This window comes from Sturnus vulgaris, chromosome 2 (assembly GCF_052056855.1).
Source record: "Sturnus vulgaris isolate bStuVul1 chromosome 2, bStuVul1.hap1, whole genome shotgun sequence".
Taxonomy (NCBI): Eukaryota; Metazoa; Chordata; class Aves; order Passeriformes; family Sturnidae; genus Sturnus; species Sturnus vulgaris.
The window spans coordinates 102,795,494-102,820,002 of NC_142244.1; the positions used below are offsets into that span (position 1 = coordinate 102,795,494).

A 24,509-nucleotide genomic window follows, 5' to 3' on the forward strand; every position below is an offset into this window, starting at 1 on the left:
GGGATATTACAGATCCTTCAATTACCTTTCATATCACAAAAGTGAGGATTGTGCAAGACATTGAGCTAAGCCTTCCTCCACAAATACAAAAAATAAAAGAAAACCCATTAATTTAATCCTTACTATTTTAAAAGCATGGAATTCACTAAATTAATTTTATTTCCTTTCATTTAAATTCACTTTTTTCCTGAAGTTGTGGCCAAAGGAAAAAAAGAGGGTATAAGAAGTAGAGCATCTGCTCTGTTGAAGGCTTCTGTCATCCTCTGCATCAGATCTCCCCTTGGCACTGCAAGGTCTACAAAATTTTGGTTGGAGAAATGCTCTCATAGGGGAGGCTCAGGTGAGTTTCAACACCATGTGTGTGTCTCTGTCTGTTGTGTGTATTTTCAGCTTTCCAACTTTCCCAATACTTTGAGATTTATAGTAAGAAATGGACCAAGTTTGATATATCAAACTTTTGTTGTCAGGTGACAATAGGAGCTACTTATGAATTAACAGCTTGGAACTGCTTTGGCTCTGTGGCCCTACAGTCCAAATAAAGCAATGAAAATCAGAAAAGCAACTCATATTAATGAAATATTTTGCCATATTGTATTGAATTTATTTGATCAGAAAAAGATAAGCTTTCAAATGGTGGGCATTTTGAACAACAGTGCAACTGAATGGATTCTTCAAAGAGCTTATGATTCCTGGCACAGAATAAATCAGCTCTTTCTATGCATTAGTTCTTTGAATGGCAGAGAACAGCACAGAACAGGCAGGCACCACAAGCAACAAAAAGTATCAGTAGGGAGGATGCAAGAATAGATAGGCATCAATTAGGTCCTTCTTACCCAAATCTCTGAAAACTGCAAACAGTACAGGGATTTTATAGAGAACGTGTATTACACCAGACAGCCAACATGAAATTAAGAATGAATCACTGTAACACAACACAAAGCAATGTCTAGATATAAAGCAGTCTGATCACTATTTAATCACATTACTAATGAATAGTGACTTCAACTATCCATGAACAGAAATCTTTCAAATATCTACTGCTTGGATTGTTTCATTGTTGTTAGAAAACATATAAAAGCTACCAAGAAAACCTTTCAAGCCCTGACACTCAACATAGAGCAGCCAAGGCCCTGAAAGCCCCACACCTATCATTTTAGTAATCAATGCCAGGACCATCACATTTTATTTTTGTTTTGCTTCACATTCTGCAATGCCACTTTGAGAAATTCATCTACTCTGGTTACCTTGACTGGCGAAGTGGGGAGTATCTGGTTGGGTTTTGTTTGCAGACTTGGTTTTTAAGGAGTTGGGGAGGGAGATGAGCATTGCTTGATTTGAACAACTGTTTGCTAAGCAGCTTTGGAAGCATGATTTTACAAGTTTGGGGTCTAGGCTTTTTTGTCTTTTTACTCTGCCCTTGACTGGTGAGCAAAAGATTTATCAATGCTGAAATAAATTACTACACATGTAAGTGCTGATCAAAGCATCAGGAGATGCCACAGCCCTGGAGATTACCTGAACACTGAAAAGAAGTTCTAAAGAACTCATCCTTTTATTGACACTTCCATCATTTCTCTACAGGATTAGTCAGTACTTGCTAGATTTGATCTGATCAATCAAAGTTCATCAGTAAACAAACCTAGACACCTACAAATGGGATGTTTATACTAACACCTATTCAGTTTTAGAAACAAACTTAGTACAAATATTTTAAAGAAAAGGTTGACAACTGCAACACTACCCGGGGCACTGAGAGCTTCCAACTTGGCAAGGAAACCAAAATGACAGATTTTCTCTGTTCATTAAAATGTAACCCTCTTTTTCAGTTACTGAAAGAACGTGCAAATATTACATCTGCCTGAATCCCTTGCTCCTTTTTACCCTAGAGATATCCTAGTTCCAAGCAAACCCCATCACTGCCCACCCATCTAAAGCACTCAGTGCCCTAGGACTAAATTAACTGCCAACAACGCCACTTTCAGATTTCAGACTACTCAGTGCTCCATTACTCTGACTCAAGAAATGTTTTTAAAAGGATGTCCATCATTATGTGCAAGATCAAAGCAGAAACTATCAATAGCTGATTCATGCAATTACATACTGATATGAGTAACCAGCTTGAAAAATCCTGTCCTCTACTCTCTTCAACAAACTACAGCACAGTATCCAAACATTCCAACAAATACCAATTTAAATTTCTTAAAACTCTTAAAATTCCATAGAATACTACTGTCGACTATTTTCCAGTTTGGGTCATCTTCTTCTCTACAGATATCTTGTTTCCTATTTTAGAATGAAGTAACTGCCATGAAGCATTTATTTATTGAAGTCTAAAAGCTCTCTAAGGATTCTGTCTAAGCAGAAATTCTGATACAGAATGTTTTGTAACATTTTCTCTAGAAGATTTCATAAATGGTGTGGCTCCTTTTCAAGCAATGCTTACTCACTCATAAGCAGAGTGCAATGAACTGCGGAAGTTAATGGAGATGTTGATATGCAAAGCCCATAAAGATATTGCTTAACAGCATTTTGAGAACTCATTCAAGTTATTCCAAACACATGTCCCAGAGTTGGCTTAAGGACTTAATCAAGCAGAAGGTTTCAGACTGTTAGCATAAGTGAAAAGCACAGGGTTGGATAGTGCTGGCTATAGAAGTACACTGGAATGTCAGTCATGCCATAAAGGGCAGGATTTGCCACAGACTTTAATAACTAAAAAGGATGTGGAAGAGTGTTCTCAGACTTCAGACTGGTCCATCTCACATTATAATTAATGACTAAATATTAATTTAATTTCAGAAAGATCAGCAAATCCATAGCTAGGAGAAATCCTTCATCCTATCATATACATCTTTAAAAAAATCAGAACTCTGTCGCTGCCTTTGAAGAGGAGTTCTCCAGCTGCAATTCCTAGTAGGTCAAAAATTGCCCATAGCAAATGCCCTTAAATCTACATCAGAAAGAGGAAAGCATGAAGCAAGTCTGTGTCTCTGAGCATCCTAAAGCAGAGGGAAGAACCTAGAGAGTGAGATAGAGCCTGGTGCTCTCTTCTCACCACAATGGTGAGACAGGAATAATGAAACACAGGCTGAGACTGTTTGAACAATAGTGTGCTTGGATGGTCTCTGACTCAGAGAATTATTATATCCTGCAGGCAACTGCCACAGAAGACTGGGCCACAGACAAGCCCCATTACCTAAACTACACAAAGTAGCCATGGAAACACGAGATTGTCCCTGGCAGAGACAAAGCACAGCAGATGTTTAACCCTCAAAACCATCCAGTGTTCTATACTTGCTCTTCACTGAGTTATCATGCCTGAGCAAGCATCCATTCAAGTTGTTTTTCATTCATTAACAACCTGTGCTAGTTCAAACCACTTCATTATCAGTTATCACTGTCTTCAGCAAGCAAGTCAGAAGGAAAATGGTTTACTTCAAGGGAAGTAAGCGGGAAAACTAATTATTTCAAGTGATCACTACTCCAGACCATCACTGAGGAGAATCATGGATATCAGCTTTCAGGCAATGCTCAATGCCATTACCTACACTACTCTCGTACTTCTTGAAGAAATTCTGTTCATCTGCCATAAAAATCAATACCTCAGAGGGAAAATGAGGAGAACTAGCTACTGTTTTTCATCCCATTTACCTGAAGTAATCAGACCACCATCAGACTTGTAAGAGAGACTGTCTGGATTCCAACCACTGATCCTTCCCACAGAATGGTGTCACCACCCATTTGTATGTTCTGCCCACCTTCCAAATCTGATCAGTGATGATTTGGTAACTTGATAACCAAGGGCACAGAAACAGAGGCATTTCTTTTAGAAAGGAAGTAAATGGGCAGCAATTAGAAAATTACAGAATGACCTATTTTAATTCTTTTTCTAGTTGGAAAGTATTTTTGTTGCAGTATTTTTGCCCCAGCCAAATGCAGAGCTGAGAACCTTAGTTGAAAAGCTGAAAAAGAGACTGAAAGTTTTCAAGTAAGAGCTCCACTCACAGAAGAAAGAAAAAAGTGCAAATGCTATCTAGAGCATGAAATCCATGTTAGTTTTAAGAACACAAACCTGAACATCTGTATTTTTCGTGGGTTTGCTTCTGTTTTAAGAGAAATTACTTTATTCTTTTTTTGATTCAGCCTGATAATTCATTTTTACATTATCTGACAACACACATTTGATCAAAGCTTAAACAATTTCCAGCAGCTAAGATAATTTCATCAACCAGGCTTAGTTGCATTTGATTAATATATCATTAAATTGAGGTTTTAAACTGAAGGACATACAATAAATTGTAAATATACAATCCCACTGGTTGATACTGACACAAGAAAATTCCTTACTTAAAATTTGGAGTAAACGAATGAAACAAAGTATTCTAGCTCCATAAGGATTTCTCTGCTACAGATATGTAGGAAGCAGCCCAATACCACTCCTTCTAATTAGGGTATTATGCTTTATATTATGCCCAAAAATCAGTGGCTGACCATCACTTTAATGGCTGATCATCTTTTGAAACAGACACCAGAATTTAAAATCTGGCATTTCTACCTCAAAAAGAATTTTCTACTAGTTGGGCTAAATTGCTATCTCTGATAGATGAACATTCTATAAAAATCAGCAGAATAGAAAGAAGAACAATGCACTTATTCAGAATAAAAAATGTTAATGTTTAACTCTTCGAAGAACAAAAACCTCATAGTACAATTCAAGATCCCAAGCAAAAGCAAAGTAGTGAGAAAATATCTTGAAATGTGTTAAAGACACTGCTGAGCAAGCATGTTAAACTGCCACAAGGTATTTTGCAAGGTGTATGTCTTTAGAAAAGAATCCCACTAAAGACAACTGCAGACAGGTGTGAAAGTAAATCTTGATCTATACCCAGTGCCAAAATCTTGTGCCAATCTGATTCCTTTAACAAGCAGTTCAGCTGAGTCCACTCTGGAAAACCACACAAGGCAGCCAGCTCATGCCAACCACTGTAACCTTTAATTGAAGCAATTTGTTCTCATGCACAAGTCCATTTTCTTGTCAACTGTTCTTTTACATCTAAGCTGTAACTTTGTAGAAATGAAAACAGATGTAGATAACGAAGGCTGGAGTAGCTCTCAGACTAATTAATAGTATAGTCATGCTTCTTCCTACCTTCCACCCCATTCTCTTCTCCGTTTACATTTTTGCATTTTGAAACAGCATCTCATAAAAGATCACAACCAGGAAGAACACTGTGCAAGCTAAAGTAATTGGTGTTGGAAGGCATGCAGGATCACTTTTACTGTTTAAACTGATTCATATCTACCATGTAGCTATCCTGAAATATTTTATATGCATTTTTACAATGTCCTCCTTCTCTCTTCCTCTTTGAAAGAGTCTGATTTCATTTAACTCCTGTTTAAATGTCATGCTAATTTCCTCACCTCTACTACCTACACCCTGTAACAAAGCATACAAAATGAAAGGCCATCTAGAACTGAAGCTGACCACTTATTATTTAGTGGTCCTCCCACTTAATTTACTAATTTGAGAAATTCTAGTAACGTTAATCTTATGGACTAAGAGCAGAACAGACATATTATAACAGGGAATATCTAGGCAGAAAGCTTCTGGCTCAATCACTCTAATTTTAAATACTACTCTTGTCTTCCATTCATGCCTAGAACAATAAATGTACTTTGACCTATCTGATCTTTCATGTCTACAACTTTTCCTAAATTATAGAGAACATGAATGCTGAGTATCTTGTTAGGCATACAGTATTAACGTTTTTACTTCTGGAAAGCTCTCCAGCAACAAGCAATGGGATTTTCTTTCCCCCATGAACTCAACAGCAGATTACTTCCATGAGTCCTTATCCTCCCTCCCACACATACATCATAATGTTTCTCTTCTCATTCTGGAAGAGCTAAAGCAAGAGCTGGATATCCTATAGTATTAATCAAGGTACTGACTTGTAATTCTAGGATTTTCTAAATCCTATAGTTTCATATTGTAAACTATATTAGAAAGAAAAAAGATAGCATAGGGAGATAATTACAATGACTCAACTTTAAACAGATCTTGTAAGTTCTTTGGTATTTTCATTACTGTCTATCCAACAACAGTAAACATATTTTCAGCTTCAGAAAACCAAAAGGAATTATATATATTAATATCATATCAGAGATTAATTACCTTGATTACCTCTGCCAGGCATTTCAGGGATGCTTTCAGATACATGCTCTACATTACATTTAATGGCTTCCTGCTTCCACTTCAAAAAAGCTTCAGTTGGCCAAAGACCATCTTGTCTAGAAGGCTCTTTATTCTGATAAAACACTTATGACCCACAATACTTTTTTTTCATTTCAAGTAGAAACCATGATGTATTTTTTCTGAACAGGATCCCTCCTGTCTCATTTTGTCTGTCCTTCTTCCTCCAAAAGCCTAATAAGCATCACTGTTTGGATCATAATTTAATCCTTCACTTGTGAGCTTCTCCCCCAGCAGATTAACTCTACATTTCAACATGAAATGGAATTTGCTTTCCTTAACTTTGTCAACCAGGGGGTCAAGTTCAGACACCATTCAAAAGGACAAATGGCTTGAGCAGTTTCACCCATGCTAATCACTTCCTCTCCCAAAAGGGCACCAGCGAGCACCATTGGGAAGCCTGGATTCATTTCACAAGGTCCAGAGTTAGCATGACAGTACAGACACACCTGTGCAGCTCTTGCTTGCTAACAGATCATAAAACCAGAACTGTAAATCATCATATTCATGTTTTAGGGATAGACATAGTACATGCTTTTAAAATATAAACCAACAGGAAGAGCTACCTGTGAGTAAGTAAGAAGAGAGAAGCAGAGAAGATGTGTGTATGCCTATGGAAGAACCACTAGCAAAAAGGTCAGAGAGGAGAAATGGATCTTCAGATCACTTCTTATTTAGCAACAAGATGGTGAAAGCCTATAGGAAAAAAATTTACCAATATTGTTTCTAAGAAAGTAACATTTATAGAATCAACTTTATACTAGTGCAGATCAAGCACGCATTTAATTAACATGACATCAGCTGAACACACCCAGCAGAATTCCAGACACTCTGTGAAAAGTGTGGGTGGCTGGGTACAGATTAATTCAACAGATGATCTACTCAAATGCTACAGCTGTTTACTGAGCAACCAAAAGATATTGCCACACAACCAAAGTTCCAGGCTGTGTCCCCACAGTGACACAACAGGCACCAAGCACAGCCAACCTCATAAAGGCAAAGTTTTCCAGTGGTGCCCATACAAAAAGCATTTTTATCCTTCACCTGCACCTCTGATAGTCTCCAACAGTGGAATGAAGAGACAGCACAAGAAAAATATTTTCGTTTAAAAGCACAGATCTACAGTGCATCACTGTCGAATCCATTGCAAATGCAGCTCTGTTGAGCAGTGCTTAGACCCCCAGTACAGAACACTGTATTATCACATACAGTGAAGGATGGGAAGCAAATAAATACAGAATCAAGGAAACAGAAAACCTCATTAATAAAATTTTTTTCCTTTTGGGGAACCTTCATTATTTTCTTAACATTATTTTTCTTCCATCACATTAATTTCAGGGGAGGACTGGGGGGCAAAGTATTTATTAAAACTAAAACTTCAGCTAATAGCTTTTTGTTTATTTTTAATAAAAATTAAATACTTCACAATATAATGAACAGGCCACTCACATCTAATAAAATACACCCTCCAATATAACCATTCAACTGATTTAAATCCCTTATTTTTCACTGCCATGCACTTCCAGGCACATGTTCAATTCCAGTTCTGACTCGTGGGTGTCTAAAAGGAAAATTAGGAAATGGTGGAAGTCCTCAGCTGCTGCACAGACCTTTCTCTGCAGGTATCAAGCCACTTTACAAAGATAAGTGTGTTTCATTACCTCCATTTGGTATGGGAAAAATTAGGCAGACTAAACTTTTTTTTTAACCTAGCAGAACCAGAACTTCTGTGATAGCTAATCTTGTTCCTACACTTTAGAAACAAGGCAGCTAAGGATACAGAAACCATGCATTCCCAGGTGATCTTCCAACAAGGCCAGTGCCTTAGTGTCACTTGGTCCCTTATCTGAGGAAAAACGTCTACAGAAATGGCATTAAAATTGGAGATTTCATGTTGTTTTCAACATATTAATTCCAGCAATCTATTGAGCTATGCAGGAATCTGTGAACAGGTGAACTATTTCATGTTCTCTAACTTTTAGATTTTTTGTTAATACACAATTTCTGCAAGCTTGTTTTAAGGCCAGTGGAGGAGATGTTTTGGAGCTGTTCTATTCAGCAATATAATCACAGCATTGAGGGATCTGGACAATTCCCCTTTCTTTACATTATTAACTTGTCAAACAGAACAATGGTGAGGAACCAGTTCACTAGTTACAGTATTTCCCCCGTGTGTGAAAAACATCTCACATAACTTCAGCTGCATAAGTTCTAGATAAATAATTTAAGGGAACCACCTGAGTGCTTCTCTCTGTAGGGACCACAACTCAGACAGGGGCCAATGCACTCCAGCTGGAAAATATCACCAAAACAATTGGCAGCTTGAAATGCTCATCTGGGCCATGAGGTAAGCAGTGCTGTTCTGCCCTAATATGTACAAAAACAGTTTTGTGAATGTCCCTTCAACATCCATTCTTTGTCAACACTCTATGCACTATCCTAGAGCATCCTCGGCTCATTCTGAAGTGACACACAATATATTGCAGCATTACCAATACAGACTCGGGCATACACTTCTCCATTAAACAAAATGTTCTCTGCTTATTAAATCAAACACTGACAGACACTCACCTACATCCACTTCATCCAGAAAAATGTTTTGTGCACAGCATAAATTTCCCTGTTTGATTTACAATTAGTTACACATCATTCCTTTTGTAAGTACTGGAAAGGGCAAAACTTTTTTGATAATCCAACATGCATTTCTACTTAGAAAAATGCTTTTTTATGAAGAAAATTTTAAGAAAGGAAAATAGGTGGGAGGTTATTAACAGCAAGAAGGCATTCTTCACAGAAACTAAATGTCCAAATGAAGAAAACACAAATACTTTTAAGTTTACATATATAAATACCGAATCATTAATCCCATCCCCCAAATATTTAAGAAGAAACTTGTAAAAGGCATCAATAATTGAGAGTCAATTATTTTATTCATTTTCATTTAAGGAGAAAAATGGCATTGTGAAGTTAATAAATTATCAGGACTAAAAGATAAAACTCATGCTAATAACTATGACCATGGCAGAAAAAACATGAGCATTCTGCTTGTGTGCAGTGTCAAGGAGCTGAAAGACATTGCCAAGCTAAAATCCATCTTCAGCCTAACTCAAATGGAAGTGTTAAAAGAAGTGGTTACAAAACAGACAAAATAGACAGCAAGAAATCACTGGAAACAGATGATACTCACTCAACTTTGAAACAACTGAAGGGTGAAACAGCTGATCCAGTTCCTGTGGATCACTGCCATCAGTGAATAACTGCCCATCAGCCTTGTCACCCAAGTGGCAAATGCCTCAGTGGGGATGCAGAGACCCAGAGTCTGAACCATGTGATGGCCGTACCAGGCAACATAGCTGATGCTTTAACAAAAATGTAGAAGTGCAAGGCACCTGGGCAGCAATAACAGCTTGAGACACTGACAACAAAGATTTTATACTGGGAGAAACAGGTCAAGTCTGGCCAAGTGGGCCTTTGGTCTAGATGGAGCTGTGGTCTGACCCAGTGTGCTCTCCTTAAAGTAAAGGTGATACCATAATATGCACTGTAGAACACCACACACAATGCCTTCCTGTGAAATAATTATAGGTGTGCTTAGTTCACAAATGAATTTCATCAGCTCAGTCTGGATTCTAAGAGGAAAGTAGGGTTCTCTCCTTTAAACTCCTTATCTAAAATAAAGGTCTTCTCAGTGCTATGTGCTATCTGTAACTTGACCTACACGTTTTGCTGAGTTTGCAAGTATGTGGTGGAGTGAAGAAAATAAGTTCACTGAAAAAATTATTTTTAGAACCTTTTTCAGTTGTTTGCTTAAGTACTGGCTCTTTAATTTCTCCAAGAACACAGATATTATTAAATGACTCATTACTTAAGTTTCAGCTCAGAAAATGCAGGTAAAAATGAGTTAAGTTGGGTGAGAAGGTGATAATATAAATATATTCACCACATAATGGTGTTAATGATACTAAATCTCAAAAACAGTAATTTACTTTGTATTAGTTAATTCATACCATTTCTTTATAGTCTCACTTACAATTCCACAATTACAGTGAGAGAAACAGCAAGACAACATAAACCTTGCAAGAACTCTATTTATTGCCACTTAAAATGGATTATTCTGAGAAAGATTAGAATATTTCTTTGCCACAAGACAAAAGTTGTACACAAAGTCAAGCTGTGCAAGAAAGTACTGTCGCTGATCTGTGTCATTTGCAGATAGAGCATGTCGGCTGTGATTTGTAAAAATTAATTTTTCATTTTAAAGTTTGAGCAATACTGAGGTTTTAGTATTTTTCCCAGGCTCTTGGGCAACTGCTGAATCAAAGGGCTTCCTTCTCATCAATGAAAACCAAAGTTAACAGTTTCATGGCAAGTCACGTCTCTGATGCCTACACAGGCTCTCCCTAATTAGTCAGGCCAATGACAATGCCAATGGAAGCCACAGTTAATAAACCTGTATTATCTTTCAGCTGCAATGCAATAATCACCAAGTGTTTTTAGATATATATTTCCATTATTTTCAAATTTATACTTCTAGATTCTTCACAGCTAGATATTAGGGCTTTTTAATACTAGGATCCAAAGGGCAATAGAAGGTGACTGTGCAGAGGTGCTGGGAAAAATGGACTTTAGTAATGTCCAGAGGAAAATCAATGTTTCTCCTTTTTTGATGTTTCAGCATAGCATGCACAGGTATCTTGGGATTACACAGGTCTGCTCCAAACTGGTGCCAGCCTTAAGGCTGAGCTCCACGTGGTATGTGGTGCACTGCCTCATAGATACTTAAAACTTCCTTATAAAATTCTCTCCACTTTTGATTCTCAACCCTAAGAAAAAAAAAAAAAACTGTTTTAGAGAACCCAGAACCCAGGATTCCCCATCTTTCCCACATGCACACAAAGTGAATCAAGAGGAACCAGGCATGTCACCACACCATCATCTCAAGTTGTAGGCTTTATGAGAAAGCTACACAAACTCATATGGTATCAGCCTCCTGTCTGTCAAATCATGTTAAATCAATTCTAAGAATACAAAATGGAGTATATCCTTTCAAGATTAAGACAACCAGATATGACATTTCTGACTCACCAGGATTATTATATTGACAGACAGTAGTCCTGGACTTGCATGAAAACAGATCACAACTATTTCTAGCTAAAAAATATTCTGGGCAAGGGAGTTTCTTAGTGGTACGTTTCCCCTTTTGAGATCAGGAATCTCAGTGTCATGTAATCCCTAAATTATGTGCCCATGTGTCTTATTAGATGCACCTCTAGACAGCTTTTGAATAGTCCATCAGGTTTGTATTGTTGAGAGCAACATCAATGCTCTGAAAATGAATTGCAAACTTGATTCCAACTCTCCTCATTGATTTCTTCTTTAGTATGAAGAAAGGTTTTTAGGTACAGCTGTGACATCTAGAGACTCCAGACATCTCCAGTGTCAAAGGACAGCTGAGAAAAAAACCTAATCTCACCAGAGAAATAAACTTACTAGTGCCTCTTGTACAGCATTATTGGACTTATACTTACTTTGTCCTACCTGAAACTCAACCAAAGCCACTCCTCCATAAATCCATATATGCTTTACTGGAATGGAGATTACACATTTTTGATCACTCTAAAGAATTTCAAAAAACAAATCAGAGTTTAGTATGGAACAAAACGGTTTAGGGTTTTAGCAACTATGTAACTGTAAATTTCATCTGTGGTAGTAACAACTATATTGCACTGCTGCACGAGTCAAGGTTCACAAAACAGAAGGATAAAACCTCTTATTGAAACACATTCTCCCTCAAAACTATCTTGTGCAATATAGAATATCTACATCACAGGGAGTTTCAGCAATAAATTAGTCTGCCAGATGTGTACATATGGCAGCAATAGCTGACACATATAGTTACAATGAGTAATACAGCACCAATTTAAAGCTGACTACAAATAATGCATCTTATTAAATAATTCATTCCTGTAGCAGTCGCACCCAGTCCTGTTTAGGGAGACACCTTCAACATCTCATTAGGTGTATGTCACAAGGGAGGGCCTGCAAAAGACTCTTGTCAGGATAACCCATATAGCTCAAGTTTAATTTGTGAGATGAGACAACCCTTTTACATGTCACCACTACAGGTTTTACAAACAATGACAATTTCAACATAGGGAATGCATCATCTGTGACACATAAAGGATTTTACAACTCATCCCCAACGTCCATCTAACAGTTCCATCCCTCAAAGCAATACCATGTTCTCTACAATGGCTGTAGTGCAGTTTGCTGAACTTCTCACCTGCAATTATTTGATCTTTTTCAGGAAGTTTGTTCACTGAACTTTTCTCTCAAGTCAGTCCTTTGTCTCCTCCTAGCCTAACAGTAAGATCCAACTGACAACACTGTAATGTTCTATCACAACTCCCAAATCACAATTTGCACTACAGACCTAGTTCCCACACCAGCCAGCCACCATACATCTTGGAAAAATCACCCATGGGTTAGACTGGCTCTCAGTATCCCAACTTTAAAGCCTATTCCTTTTTGTAGACAGGTCAAGAATGTCTGAAGATGACTGCCTGCAGTTGCAGGACTGATTCTCTGCAAAACTCACTAAAGCCCTTAGAGTTGAAATGAACACACACCGTGGTAGCAGCAAACATCTGCATCTCCATGGCTTTCATTATTTGCAAATTATCTACAGTACAAGGTATCCCATATTTAACTTCAGATGCAGCATGGGGATTGGTAATGTACACAAGCACAGACACATGTACATAGTTTATACTAGCACTAGTTCTATAAAAATTCTGCTCTGCTTTTTTTACTCAATAAAAAAATCAAATTTAACACCTGTACAAGATTTCTTTGCAAATCAGATAGGATTCATTTGTTCCACAGAGTCCCCAGTCCAGCCCAATTTACTTTAATTGTCCCATCATCTTTGTCCTACATCTCCCATCTTTCTCTGCTACAAAAAATAAGCAAAGTCAACAAAGGGCTTTGATCTAGCAATGGATGTCTGTAAGCTTGAGGTGATGCACAAACTTACTATACTATACTATATGCTTACTATACTATATAAGTAGAAAAAAGTGAACACTAAGCACAAAGCTGCTTCCTGCTCTTTCTTTTCGAGTGCTCAACATCCACAAAGGTGTGTTCTCCATTACAGCAAACTTCACTTTGACAGCAGACATTTCAATACTGCGGCTAGGCTGTAAAATAAGCCTCAGAGAGGTTCTTGAAATTGCTTTAAAGTAACTGGGCTTATATACAAGTGAACCCGGTGTTGCTACAATAAAATATACCAAAGAAGGTGGAAAAATACTGGAGGGTTAGGGCGTTAACCCATCACCAGGGGATTAAACAGGATGATTTGAGATAGTCACTGCCCTCAGGTGACAGCCCCACCCCTGCAGAGGGTGCCCTGTCCCTTCCAGCAGTGTCAATGAATGGCATAGAAATCCACTTGCAGACCAACCCAATTTATAGTCCAGCACGTTAAGGTAAACAAGGAGCACAGACTCACATAACATTTAGCCATCAATGGTGGCAGGAAGGATGTGACAAGGGCAAAAGAGACAGCATCTGGGTTACCATCCCATTTAATCCATCATTAAATGCACATGACTGTGACGCCATAAACTTTGCCCCTCCTACCACTAGTGGTGGTGCCCAAACTTCAGTCATCCCTGCAGCTTGTGTTCCTTAACTCTCCAATGTGATTGGAATTGCTTGCTCCAAATATGCCAACAAACCACTTTACTAGGGAAATATTCATCAATAGCCAGTTTTGAGTGAAGACGGAATCTGCACACATCATCACTGAAAGAAAATTACACACAACCATCACAGGGACATGCAATTTGCATCCCTAAACAAACTTACAAGACATCACCAACTTAGTCCTCTTTTTGCTAATGGTTTTGTATCTAAGCTAAAATAAAAATGCCAATTCCAAAAGTATACTGTACTTACTACGGCTTCTCTAGATCAGAGCAAACCCACCTGAATTATGTCATAAACTGCAGGAATTATATATTTTCATACATGCAAGAAAGAGCAGCAAGAAATTGGAACCAAAATTGGATTGCTGCTTCTACACTGGAAGTCAGCTTGTACAGATGCCAAAGCTCCAAATGCTGTTCTTTAACACAGATAAATGCTGCTGTCTGCTAGTCACACATCATCCAAGGGCAGCAAAAGTAACATATTACTTTACCCTACTTTTGTTCAAATTCTTAGTGAGCAACCAGAATTCCTTACACCTGGATATCATTCTGCCATTGCTGGGCAGTGCTAGATAAGATGGATGTATTTCAGAATAGCACTTAAGTCCTACAAAGAGGTCTTCTGGAAAAGACAATGTACTGGGGGTCAAACTGAGTTCTGTGGCTGATTCCAATACAGAGTTAAGAGATGCCACACAAACTATTGGAGGGGGGAACTGCAGGCTAAATGAGAATGAAGTCAGGAGATCAAACTCTAAACCCTAGTTCCACCAGTCTCTCATTCAAACAGCCTTGTAGATTACAGTGCCTTGTGAACAGAGCTGATCTGAGGATACTGGATTCATCTCCAGATTTGGCACACGACTCTTGAGGCAATCACCCAGATTTCCAGATGTCGGTCCCTCACTTTCCCCAGAAGATATTTCAGTAAAACTGTTTATGCTATTTTGCAATTAGGTGGTGTTCTTTAATGAACCCACAGCAAATTAACAACGCTAATGTGCTGAATTCTGAGTTGTGATCCCTCAAAATGCAGCTTTTCCAAACCACTAAGCATCTTACTACTACATTTTATACTCAGGGAGGTGCCTTATGTACAAAGAGAAGTCATTTGAATACTTAAAACAAATCTTGCAAATACTGTAATGTCAACAATACAGATCAGCCACACCAGCTTTCTGGCACCGCTTCCAAAAGGGATAAAGCAGTAAGGATAGTGAGGCTACTAGACAGGAGCTGCAGGGAGGAATTAGCAGGTGTGGAACAGAAGCCTTAGCAGATCACCCAGTCACACAATACTACTAAAATCTGACCACCTACCAAAGGTGGAAAAGAGAATGAAAGGAGAAAGAGACAGATATTCTTTTTCATTTTGTTGGCAGAAAGAAAAAGAAGACGAAAGGACTTATGATTATCATTAATTGTCATGAACGACCACAGAGTTCTGCCCCTGTTTGGTGTATGGGACTCACCCTAACCCATACAATGCATTCCAGGCCACAAGCCCCACTGCTACTCCCACATCCCATAGCAGCAGTAGGGGTTCTCTTAGTATAGGCAACAGCAGCTTCTGAATTTCTGTAGAGCCAAAAAGCAAACAGAGGAGAAAGTGCATTTCCAGCTTTGTCCTTCAGCTGGACTGGACAGATACTGGGGGATGCCTTGCCCCAGTTCTGTGAACTCCAAGCAATGACAAGCTTTTGCACTCAATTTTAAATCCATGTATTTGTCCTCTCCACAATCTTGGAATTAAGTGTCAAGAAACTTGACCAAAGACTTCCACTGTTAAAAACCTGGACATCTCCCTGTAAAATAATACAGAGATTGTCCTCATCAGCCAAATGCATCCAGAACTATTTAAATCTGCAACACTATGAGCACCCAGAGAGGTGAACAAGTGGTACAACTTTGGACATGGCATCTCAAGCAGAATGGGGAACAACTGAAGAAAGTCAAGAAGCAATTACTAGATCTAACTAACAGGACTCATAAAGGAAGACTAAACTAAGCAAGGATTTCTGAATCATAAAACAAAAAAAGGACAGGGAATTTCCCTGATGTCAAAGGCCATGTTAAGAAGGAAGATGTCTGTTCTGCCTATCTGCAGAGACAGGAGAATCAAAGGGCTTAAGTGCAGCAAGGCTTGTGGACACACAGAAATACACTCTAACAAAACCCATAAGGAATAGACCGGATAAGAAGGCTGTGTATTCCCCATTATTTAAGGCACTTAAGAATAGGTTGAGCAGACATCCAGCATAAATATTGATGACCCCATTCCAGGGAAAAGGAGATGATTAGTTTTATGATCTCTATGGACTCTTCTAATACTCTTCTGACACTTGGAAGTGAGTGCAAGCACATTCACATGGGCTGCAAATGCAAGATGTATATCTATATAATTCATCTACCAAAGTAGATGGTTTTCTCAGGAAACCTTCTACTAACCTGTTACAGAATCCTACACCCATTCATCTGCAGTTCCAAAAACATCCCTTTTGCCCCATCCATCTCCTACAGACCCACAAAGCTCTTGGTTTAGAGTTATAAATGATGAAATGAGAATGACTCTGAAGGAAGTGATGGGTGGACAGGGTGACTCTGGACAGGGTGAAAAACCTCATCAATCAAGCACAAAAAAAAAAAAAAAATTACAACAGACTTGTGCTTTCTAATCTGACAGCAGGCAGATTAGAAGCCACAAGTAGAAACCATAGCCAGAGCCAGCAACTCAGCAGTTGCAAAATTACCAGTGTTAGATCATGAAGCATCAACCACAGGCTGATTATCAGCTCCAGGATGTCCCACAGACCATCAAGGGAACATGATAAAACCATTGGAACGGTCAGAATGGAACATTCAGAACCTGCAGAACATAATACCCAGTTATAAAGGCGTTCCCGAGAAGGGACTGTTTTTCAGAACCTCACATTCAACTTTCTCATTTAAAACGCTTCAGTTTTTTTCCATTCACATCATGGAATGGTTTGATTTTTAACACTAGCAACCAAAATTTTATTCCAGAGGAACTTCATCTCTTTCCTGTGCTAAGAAATAGCACAAATTGTGGAGAAGTATGATTAACTACTCACACAAAGAGCGAGTAGCTTCTTAATATTTTATTTATGTATTTGGTATTTTTGAAAATCCTTATGTTTGCCATTTTCCAAAACGCCACTATAATAACAAATGCTACACATATCACCATGGGAGTCTTTTTCACGCTTCTCTGAGTGTAGTTCATCTTGAAGTGAAGAATACACAAATTCAGTCAAGAAAACTTCTCCAGTATCACCTATAAAAACCGAGTAAATATACATCAAGTGCAGTGGAGGATGATGACACCTTTCAGAGATAAAAAAATATTACTCATTTCTACTGCTACAGTAGCCTATTCCTTTGACTACTGAGAACACAATAACTAGTGCACTGACTCAATGACACATGCTAGTTTCATAATTAGGGTGGAGCATGCAAACAACTATAAAGGTTGCCCCAATCTGAGACTCTCACTGCTGGATACATCTGAAAGCGCCAGGTTCTGAGTGTGGTAAGCATAACCTAAATATATTGGGTCTTTCAAATCCTTAAACCTAACTTAGATAATTTCCTTTCTTGGGAAAGTTGATCAATTTTATAGGAAAAAAACCCACCAAACTCTTTTCATCTAGGTTAAGTATTACTCATTAAATGGTTAATTAAACAATGAAGAGAGTGTCAGATATATTTCAAATTGTGATTGTAATTGTCTGTTTTGCTTGCAGTTATTCTTCAAGACAACAGAAACAAGAAACATGGAACATTTACTCAACGAAAACCTTCTGAAGTATTTCACCCAGTATGCTTTACAGGAGGGCAGCACCAGTGCACTGTCCATTGGTGGGCTGAAGAATCTACTTCAGAATCAATTTGCACAGTACCTGAAGGTAAGCTTCACTCTCATTGTATTCACTGTGCTTCCATGAAATCCACAAAAAAAAAAAAGGAAAGACAGGCAATGATGTTCAGGGCAGATTACTGCACCCAAATGGTTTCACTAAATCCATAATTCTTAAATAAGGTTTGGCTTATAAAACTTCATTTACATTGATGAACAGTAGTTCCAAACAGATATTTGAGCTAGAGTTTATAACCAAGTCCTATGAAATCAAACACAAAAAAATCTAAGAGCTGTTTTGTTTGGGTTTGGTTTTTTTGTGTTTTTTTTTAATGCAAGCCAAATTTCACCCAAAATATTGTACCTGAATCTTAGAAAATATTTTTCATTTCAACCGAAATAATTAATCTTGAATCTATAAAATATATAGAAAAGAACCTATAAACCAAGTAAAACAGTAGAACATTTAAAATCAAGAGACCTCAGCCAATTTCTATCTAGGTTAAATTACAACCATTGCAAAATAAAAGAAGTTTTGCCATTCCAGAATGATACCAAGCAAAGAAAAGAGATACCACCAAGCTAGAGAGAGAAATACCCATTTCCTGTAGCTAGAAAAAAAACTGTGTTCTGATTTTTATATCTATTCTCTGCCAAATCTTTCCTGAACTACGTTAGATCTCAGTTTAGATTCTTCTGCTAGACAAATCTTTAAATACTGTGGTTTGGATATCTCACAGAAGCAATTTTTGCTAAAGGTCTGAAAAAAGTGGCACTCCCATAGAAAAACACAGTATTTTGAGAACTACAGTAATCCAATTTAGTTACTTCAATTAACATGAAATGGCTTATTAATAATAGACTCCCCAAAAAAACCCTAATAAAACACAAGGGGTTTTTTCTTTCCCTGAAAAGGCAGCTTAGAAATTGATTGCCAAAAATTAATGAAATGTGATGACAAATTCAGAATTATAATGTTTTTTATAACACTGAAGACAATTCAGCATCCTACTCATTCTCCCAAATATGTGTAAATGGAACTGTTGAGAAAAAGCAATACTGATGTTTTCTGTCTGGACCTCAGACATTTTCAGGCAACAAGTCTGTTTGCAGACGTTTGTGGCACCATAATAAATCAATACCAAAACATAACAGGTTGTTACAAAACATACAGAGATACATGGTATGAACAAAAGAAAACATTTTATGAATTTAAATTATAACTCCAAATTTGGTTTATATTATTTAATTAGCCTGATCAGGGCTGTTATCAGAACATTCACTGCATCAGGATGCTACATGCACTCTTCCAGACATGAGAAATAAAAGAAGCTAATAATAGAAACTAAATTTAATACACTAGCAAGATGTTTTTAGCAGTGAATACAGTATTCCTACTAAAGAGGGGGAAAATGGAGGGAAAGAGATGAGATCCTGGCCCAAAGCATGAAGAAAGTAGCAACATGTTTTCAAAACATGCAAGCAGAGCCCAATTTAGTATCTAATAAAGGAGTAGGTCATATGCTTATTCATTTTTACTGGTGATTATGTAGCTGCTTCAGCTATTTCACCTGCTCCATTTCTCAGATTCCAAATTTACCCAGAAGACTGAAGTAACCCATCTGAGTAATACTTTATATTTCTCAAATGGGTATATATTCTTGTCAACTTTTTTGGCAGGCATAGCAGACACTGTCCTACTAGTTTAACCAGCCAAACCAGTAAATACAACAACACCAGTAACATCTTCAAGTAACACTGACTGTTATTGACTGCATAATTTCTTGGCAACATTCTTCACAGAAAAATGCTTATGGTGATCTAATTATTTCATTCTCTTTTCTTTTTTTTTAATTCTTGTCCTATAAAAACAGGATCAATTCTCACTTGATAACATCATTAAATCGTTGGACAAAAACAATGATGGATCTGTCAGTTTTGATGAGTTTATAATGATTGTAAAAAAGATAACTGGCACAGGACAATGAGGCACCTGCAAGAACGAGCATTGCTGCTTTGAAGAAGAGCCTGGCATTTGTTTACATTATGCATGCATCTAAACCCACAGATTTGTTATTATTTTAAAGTATATGGAATAAAGATTTAACAGATAAGAAGTATGTTTGTACTGTGTTTCATCCACAGCCACTAGCCACACATTCCAGCTAAAATGCCTTCCAACTTCAGTAGTTCAGAACTACTGTTTCTATTTCACGCTACATTTGAGGTGTTATTTAACAAATCCTGCTTTGCCTGGGCTATTATTTGGACCACTAGAGAAATTCAAATTACACAGTTTCTAAAACACACAAAAATAAAGGTGTAGCATTCCATTTGAGGAGTGTTTCCTAGAGTATACTATCCAATACTCCACACAGTTCAGTTTCATCATTCACAAAAGATGTCACTTCATGAAACAAGTAGTTCAAATTTTTAGAAAATGAAGTACTTATTTTCAATAGCAACGTAACAATGCCAAGTATGATAACTGCAACATTAGATGCCCATTTAAAATTATATTTATGTAAGTGTGTACTTTTCTTGTTATGACTCTGTGAATGGGAACATGTAAGTATATATATAAACAGAGTGGCTGCTATTGCAGTTAAAGTTCACTAGCCTTATTTGGTGCAGTCTTAACCTTTTCATTGCATGATTCCTATAACAGATGTGTTTTCATTATTATTTACTTCAAGAAGAAATTAGTGAAAAAGAAATGTGAAGAACAGACTTTTAGAAGACAAGTAATTAGTGGATTAGGCACTAATCCTACTAGAGAACTTGGAATTTTGGACTGAATTTTAACACCATCATCCATTATCTTGATAAATCACTTAGATCTCAGAGTTACTTAAGGACTTAAAGACTCAGCTTAATTGCAAAGCCTGTGAAGTGCATTCAAAATCCCATACTACTGTGGTTCCTGTCCCTGAATTTCCCCTCCATGAAATGAGGAATAAAGTACTCCACACCAGTGACACATGAATAGAAGCCTTAAAAAATATGATGTTTAAACATATGATTGCCCTAACACACTCCCAGGCCACTCTTTTCTAAAACCCCTTTAGTTGTTGAAATGTGTTATTTCTTGGAAGAAAGAAAATGTATGCAAAAAATATGAAAATAATGAAAATGAAAAACTAAGAAAATATGTATTACTTTTTTCCTGTTTTACTAAAATATTCTAAATTAACAATATGCTTTGATTTCCAAAGTAAATACACTACATGCACATTATGCTAAGTTCCACTAGTAACTTTACACACACACCTAAGTACAATCAGAGAATTTTAGGACATGCTTTTGCATGTGAGACACATTCCTTTTCAGCTCTCAGACAACCTTAGAAATTTTGGAATTCAATCAGGTTACTGACATCCTGAATAGGAAACATGGGCACCAGGAAACTAACATGTTTTAAGAGTGTCACCTACTGGCAAAATATACTTCTGCACAATTTCATGGGTATATAGAAAATGCAGTTATTTTATCCAGAGCAGTAAGTTCAGGTTCATGATCCTATACAAGGTGTAATTGTTCATGAAGAACAATGATCACAATTAAAATTAGCTTTTTTAAATCAAAGGAAAAAAAGAAGGAAAATAATTTCCAGAACGTCTTTTTTTTTTTCTTCCAGAACAGTATTTGATGCAGTTGCAATAAAATTGACAAAGAACATAATTAAGAGGATCATAAAAGGAAAAAAAAAAAAAAACCTAAGTTTAATAGTAGAGGAAAATGAGAGAAATGGAACAAAACAAATAACTCTTCATCCATCCAGTGAATCCAGTTCACTAGCAGTTCAGACCATACAGTTTCCCTTTAAAGGAGTTATTTTTTAAATTACCATTAGCACGAGAAAATTCATACCTACCAAGCTCTACACGCAAGAAAACGTGCTACCTTTCTGAAGAGCCATCCTCCTGCAAAGAATACTAAAAATTTGTTTCCAAAAAGGCTAGGAAGCAAAGCAGAAAGCTTAAAAATATATAATGGGAGTATCACCTGTAAATAATCAACCAAGATGAGACCAAGAACTTGGGCTGTGCTCAGAGCTCATGTACCTCCCTCATCTTCCCTACTGAGCTAGGGTAATGCTCCAGGCTTGGGGAAGAGTGCCTGGAAAGCTGCCCTGGGGAAAAGGGCATTGAGGTGCTGGAGAATGTCCAGAAAACAGCAACACACTGGATGGAGGGTCTGGAGCACAAGTCTGACATGGAGCTGCAGAGCAAACTGGGGTTTGGCCAGGAGAAAAGGAGGCTCAGGGGTGACCCAATCAATCCCTACAACTGCCTGACAGGAGGCTGTAGCCAGATGGGGATCAGGCTATTCTCCCAGCCAGCCAGCAGCATGATGAGAGGTGTGCCATGGGAGGTTCAGGTTGGAAATCAAGACTCATTTCTTCTCTGGAAAGGTTGTTAAGCGTTGGAATGGGCTGCCCAGGGATGTGGTGAGGTCATCATCTCTGGAGATGTTCAAGATAAAAATGTACGTGGTACTTAAGGCCATGGTCCAGTTGACAAGGTGGCATTTGGTTTAAGGTTGGACTTGATGATTTTGAACGTCTTTTCCAACCTAAATGATTCTGTGTAATACTGAATTACATGAGTACTTGATAATTGTAGTTTTTATTTGCAGCAGAAAGGTTTGAATTTCCATAAATGCAGACAACAAAGAGAAACAAAAAGACCAAAAATATTTTCCAAGTACTTCAGAAGAAACGATCAGCTTCAGGAGCACAGTTCTGAGTACTTTAACATTTAGTAAATTAAGTGATGTAAGTACCTGCATATTTTATGATGCCCCTCAGCTCCCCTGCCAAACTACATGTCAAGCTTTGTCTCTTTTTTAAAAAATAAAAGGAAATGTAACTACTGCCTCGCCAGAAACTTTCTTCTCCCTCTTCAGTTTTCCAAGGAGGGGAAACCAAATGAAAAGTACACTGCTTCAGTCTTAAGTTAGTGCACAATGGCATCACAAGATATTATCAGTGCTGATATACTCCAATTAATTTTCTTGGATAATGAAACAATCTCATCAGTTCGATAGTTCAAAAGCTTCAGTAATCTGCTTCTCTTCCAACTGTTTTATTGATTATATAGAATATCTAAACAGCTTTCAGCACAAACTGGACTCTGCTAAGGCAGATTATTTAGCAGCTGTCATTACTGGTTGCACAAATCTCCCACTTGGAATGATTTACATCTGTTTCTTGTCCAGAACTGAGGCGTCAAAGATCAGATTAAGATGCTGAAATATGGCTGTCAATAACCAATTTCAGAACCTTAATGCAGCTCAGAAAAACAGAATATCCATTATACATACTGCAATGCTTCCATTGTAAACAATGTATTATTCTTCTATGACACATACATTCACTCCATTATTTTCTTAACTTTATGTCCACATAATTTTCTCTTTAACATATCTACCTTACTTGCCCTTGAACATAAACTGCAAATCACCCAGTTAAATACCATTAAATAAAACTGACACTCAAAAAGCTCTATAAAGATGCCCCAGAACTAGTCTTCTGTGCTCTACCTTCTTACAACCTAAAATTTTATAATAAACTTTACTTTCAACATCTTTCACACTTCACAACATATTGCTATTATGAAATAGACTCCTGTAGTGAAAGAGTACATCTTTGGACATAGTCAAGAAGAAAGGAAGAGACCTCTAACTATGGCAAGGTCACAAATTTGATGCCAAAGGCAAAGTTTACCTTCACACTGAGGAATTCTCCAAACACCACCAAGTTCTAGCAGCAAGTCTCACCCTGAAATTCTGAAGGTTTTTAATTTACCTTTAAAAGTTCAGACTAGATTATCTTTCCTACGCAAACAAGCAACTTTGACAAGCTGAGCAAATGCTTTAAAAACCCTCTTATTTGCACATTTCAGACTAAGCAGACATGAAAAGAGTATGCTTTACTTGCAAATCCCAACCAAATTCTTTTGAAGGAAATTCATGCAGAAACAGTAGGTCACTGTGAGCAACCCACCTAATTTGTCACTAGAGCAAATGTTTCATCTTAAAATAAGATACTGCTTTATTTTTCATTTATTTCTGTTATTTTTCATCTTCTTAAAAACCCTCCTTCCCTGATCACTTTTAAGTTTTACTACATTAATTATGTAATGAAATCCACTCTAAAATCAGCATATGATGCAGAGACCCCTGTCATATCTGGGGCACGGACATTTTTGATAAAAGGAGGACCATAAGATGCATGGGGAGAACAGGTGTAGTGGTTATTTATACTATATATAAAGGAAATATAAGAATTTTTCAACCCATTTCCATTTAATCCTTATCTTGCCATATAAATTTTTATTTTGGTAATGCTTGTACTACACCTTTCAGCACCCTTTTATATTTTATTCTCCAGTAAAGCCAACTTACTCATTGTCTACTCCCAGCATGAGTTTACACACAACAAAACTATTAGAAAAACTACAGAAATAAAGCTAAGGCAATTCACAGAAGCAAACAGGCAATGGCAAGAGACTATCAAAAGAAAATATCTTTCTAAACAACAATGTGTAAGGACAGCAGATACCACCTCATGTCCTACCACATAAAAATATAGATAGATTTTAACTAACACAGAGGTAACTCCCCTTTTAACAAAGACGTATGTTCACAAAACACATGC

At 37.4% G+C, this 24,509-nt stretch overlaps 2 protein-coding genes across 4 annotated transcripts in view; one reads left to right on the forward strand and one right to left on the reverse strand.

Moving 5' to 3' along the window:
- CTPS2 (CTP synthase 2) overlaps positions 1–24,509 on the reverse strand; it is a 58,296-nt gene that overhangs the window by 17,234 nt on the left and 16,553 nt on the right. The window contains exons 14-15 of one of the 3 annotated variants that reach the window (XM_088160228.1): positions 11,782–11,869; positions 10,324–11,076 (exon numbers count right to left, since the gene is read on the reverse strand). The exons of 1 other annotated variant lie outside the window; for it this stretch is intronic. In XM_088160228.1, the coding sequence (XP_088016354.1) occupies positions 11,033–11,076; positions 11,782–11,869 (132 nt within the window). In that variant the 3' untranslated portion in view covers positions 10,324–11,032. Of the gene's footprint in view, positions 1–10,323; positions 11,077–11,707; positions 11,870–24,509 lie in introns of those variants that run through there. One more of the 3 variants, XM_088160227.1, reaches the window with a different exon arrangement.
- Positions 17,741–19,934, forward strand: S100G (S100 calcium binding protein G). The gene is made up of 2 exons (XM_014875843.2): positions 17,741–17,897; positions 19,723–19,934. Exons 1-2 carry the CDS (start codon positions 17,766–17,768, stop codon positions 19,834–19,836), a joined length of 246 nt encoding a protein of 81 aa, XP_014731329.1. The 5' UTR covers positions 17,741–17,765; the 3' UTR covers positions 19,837–19,934.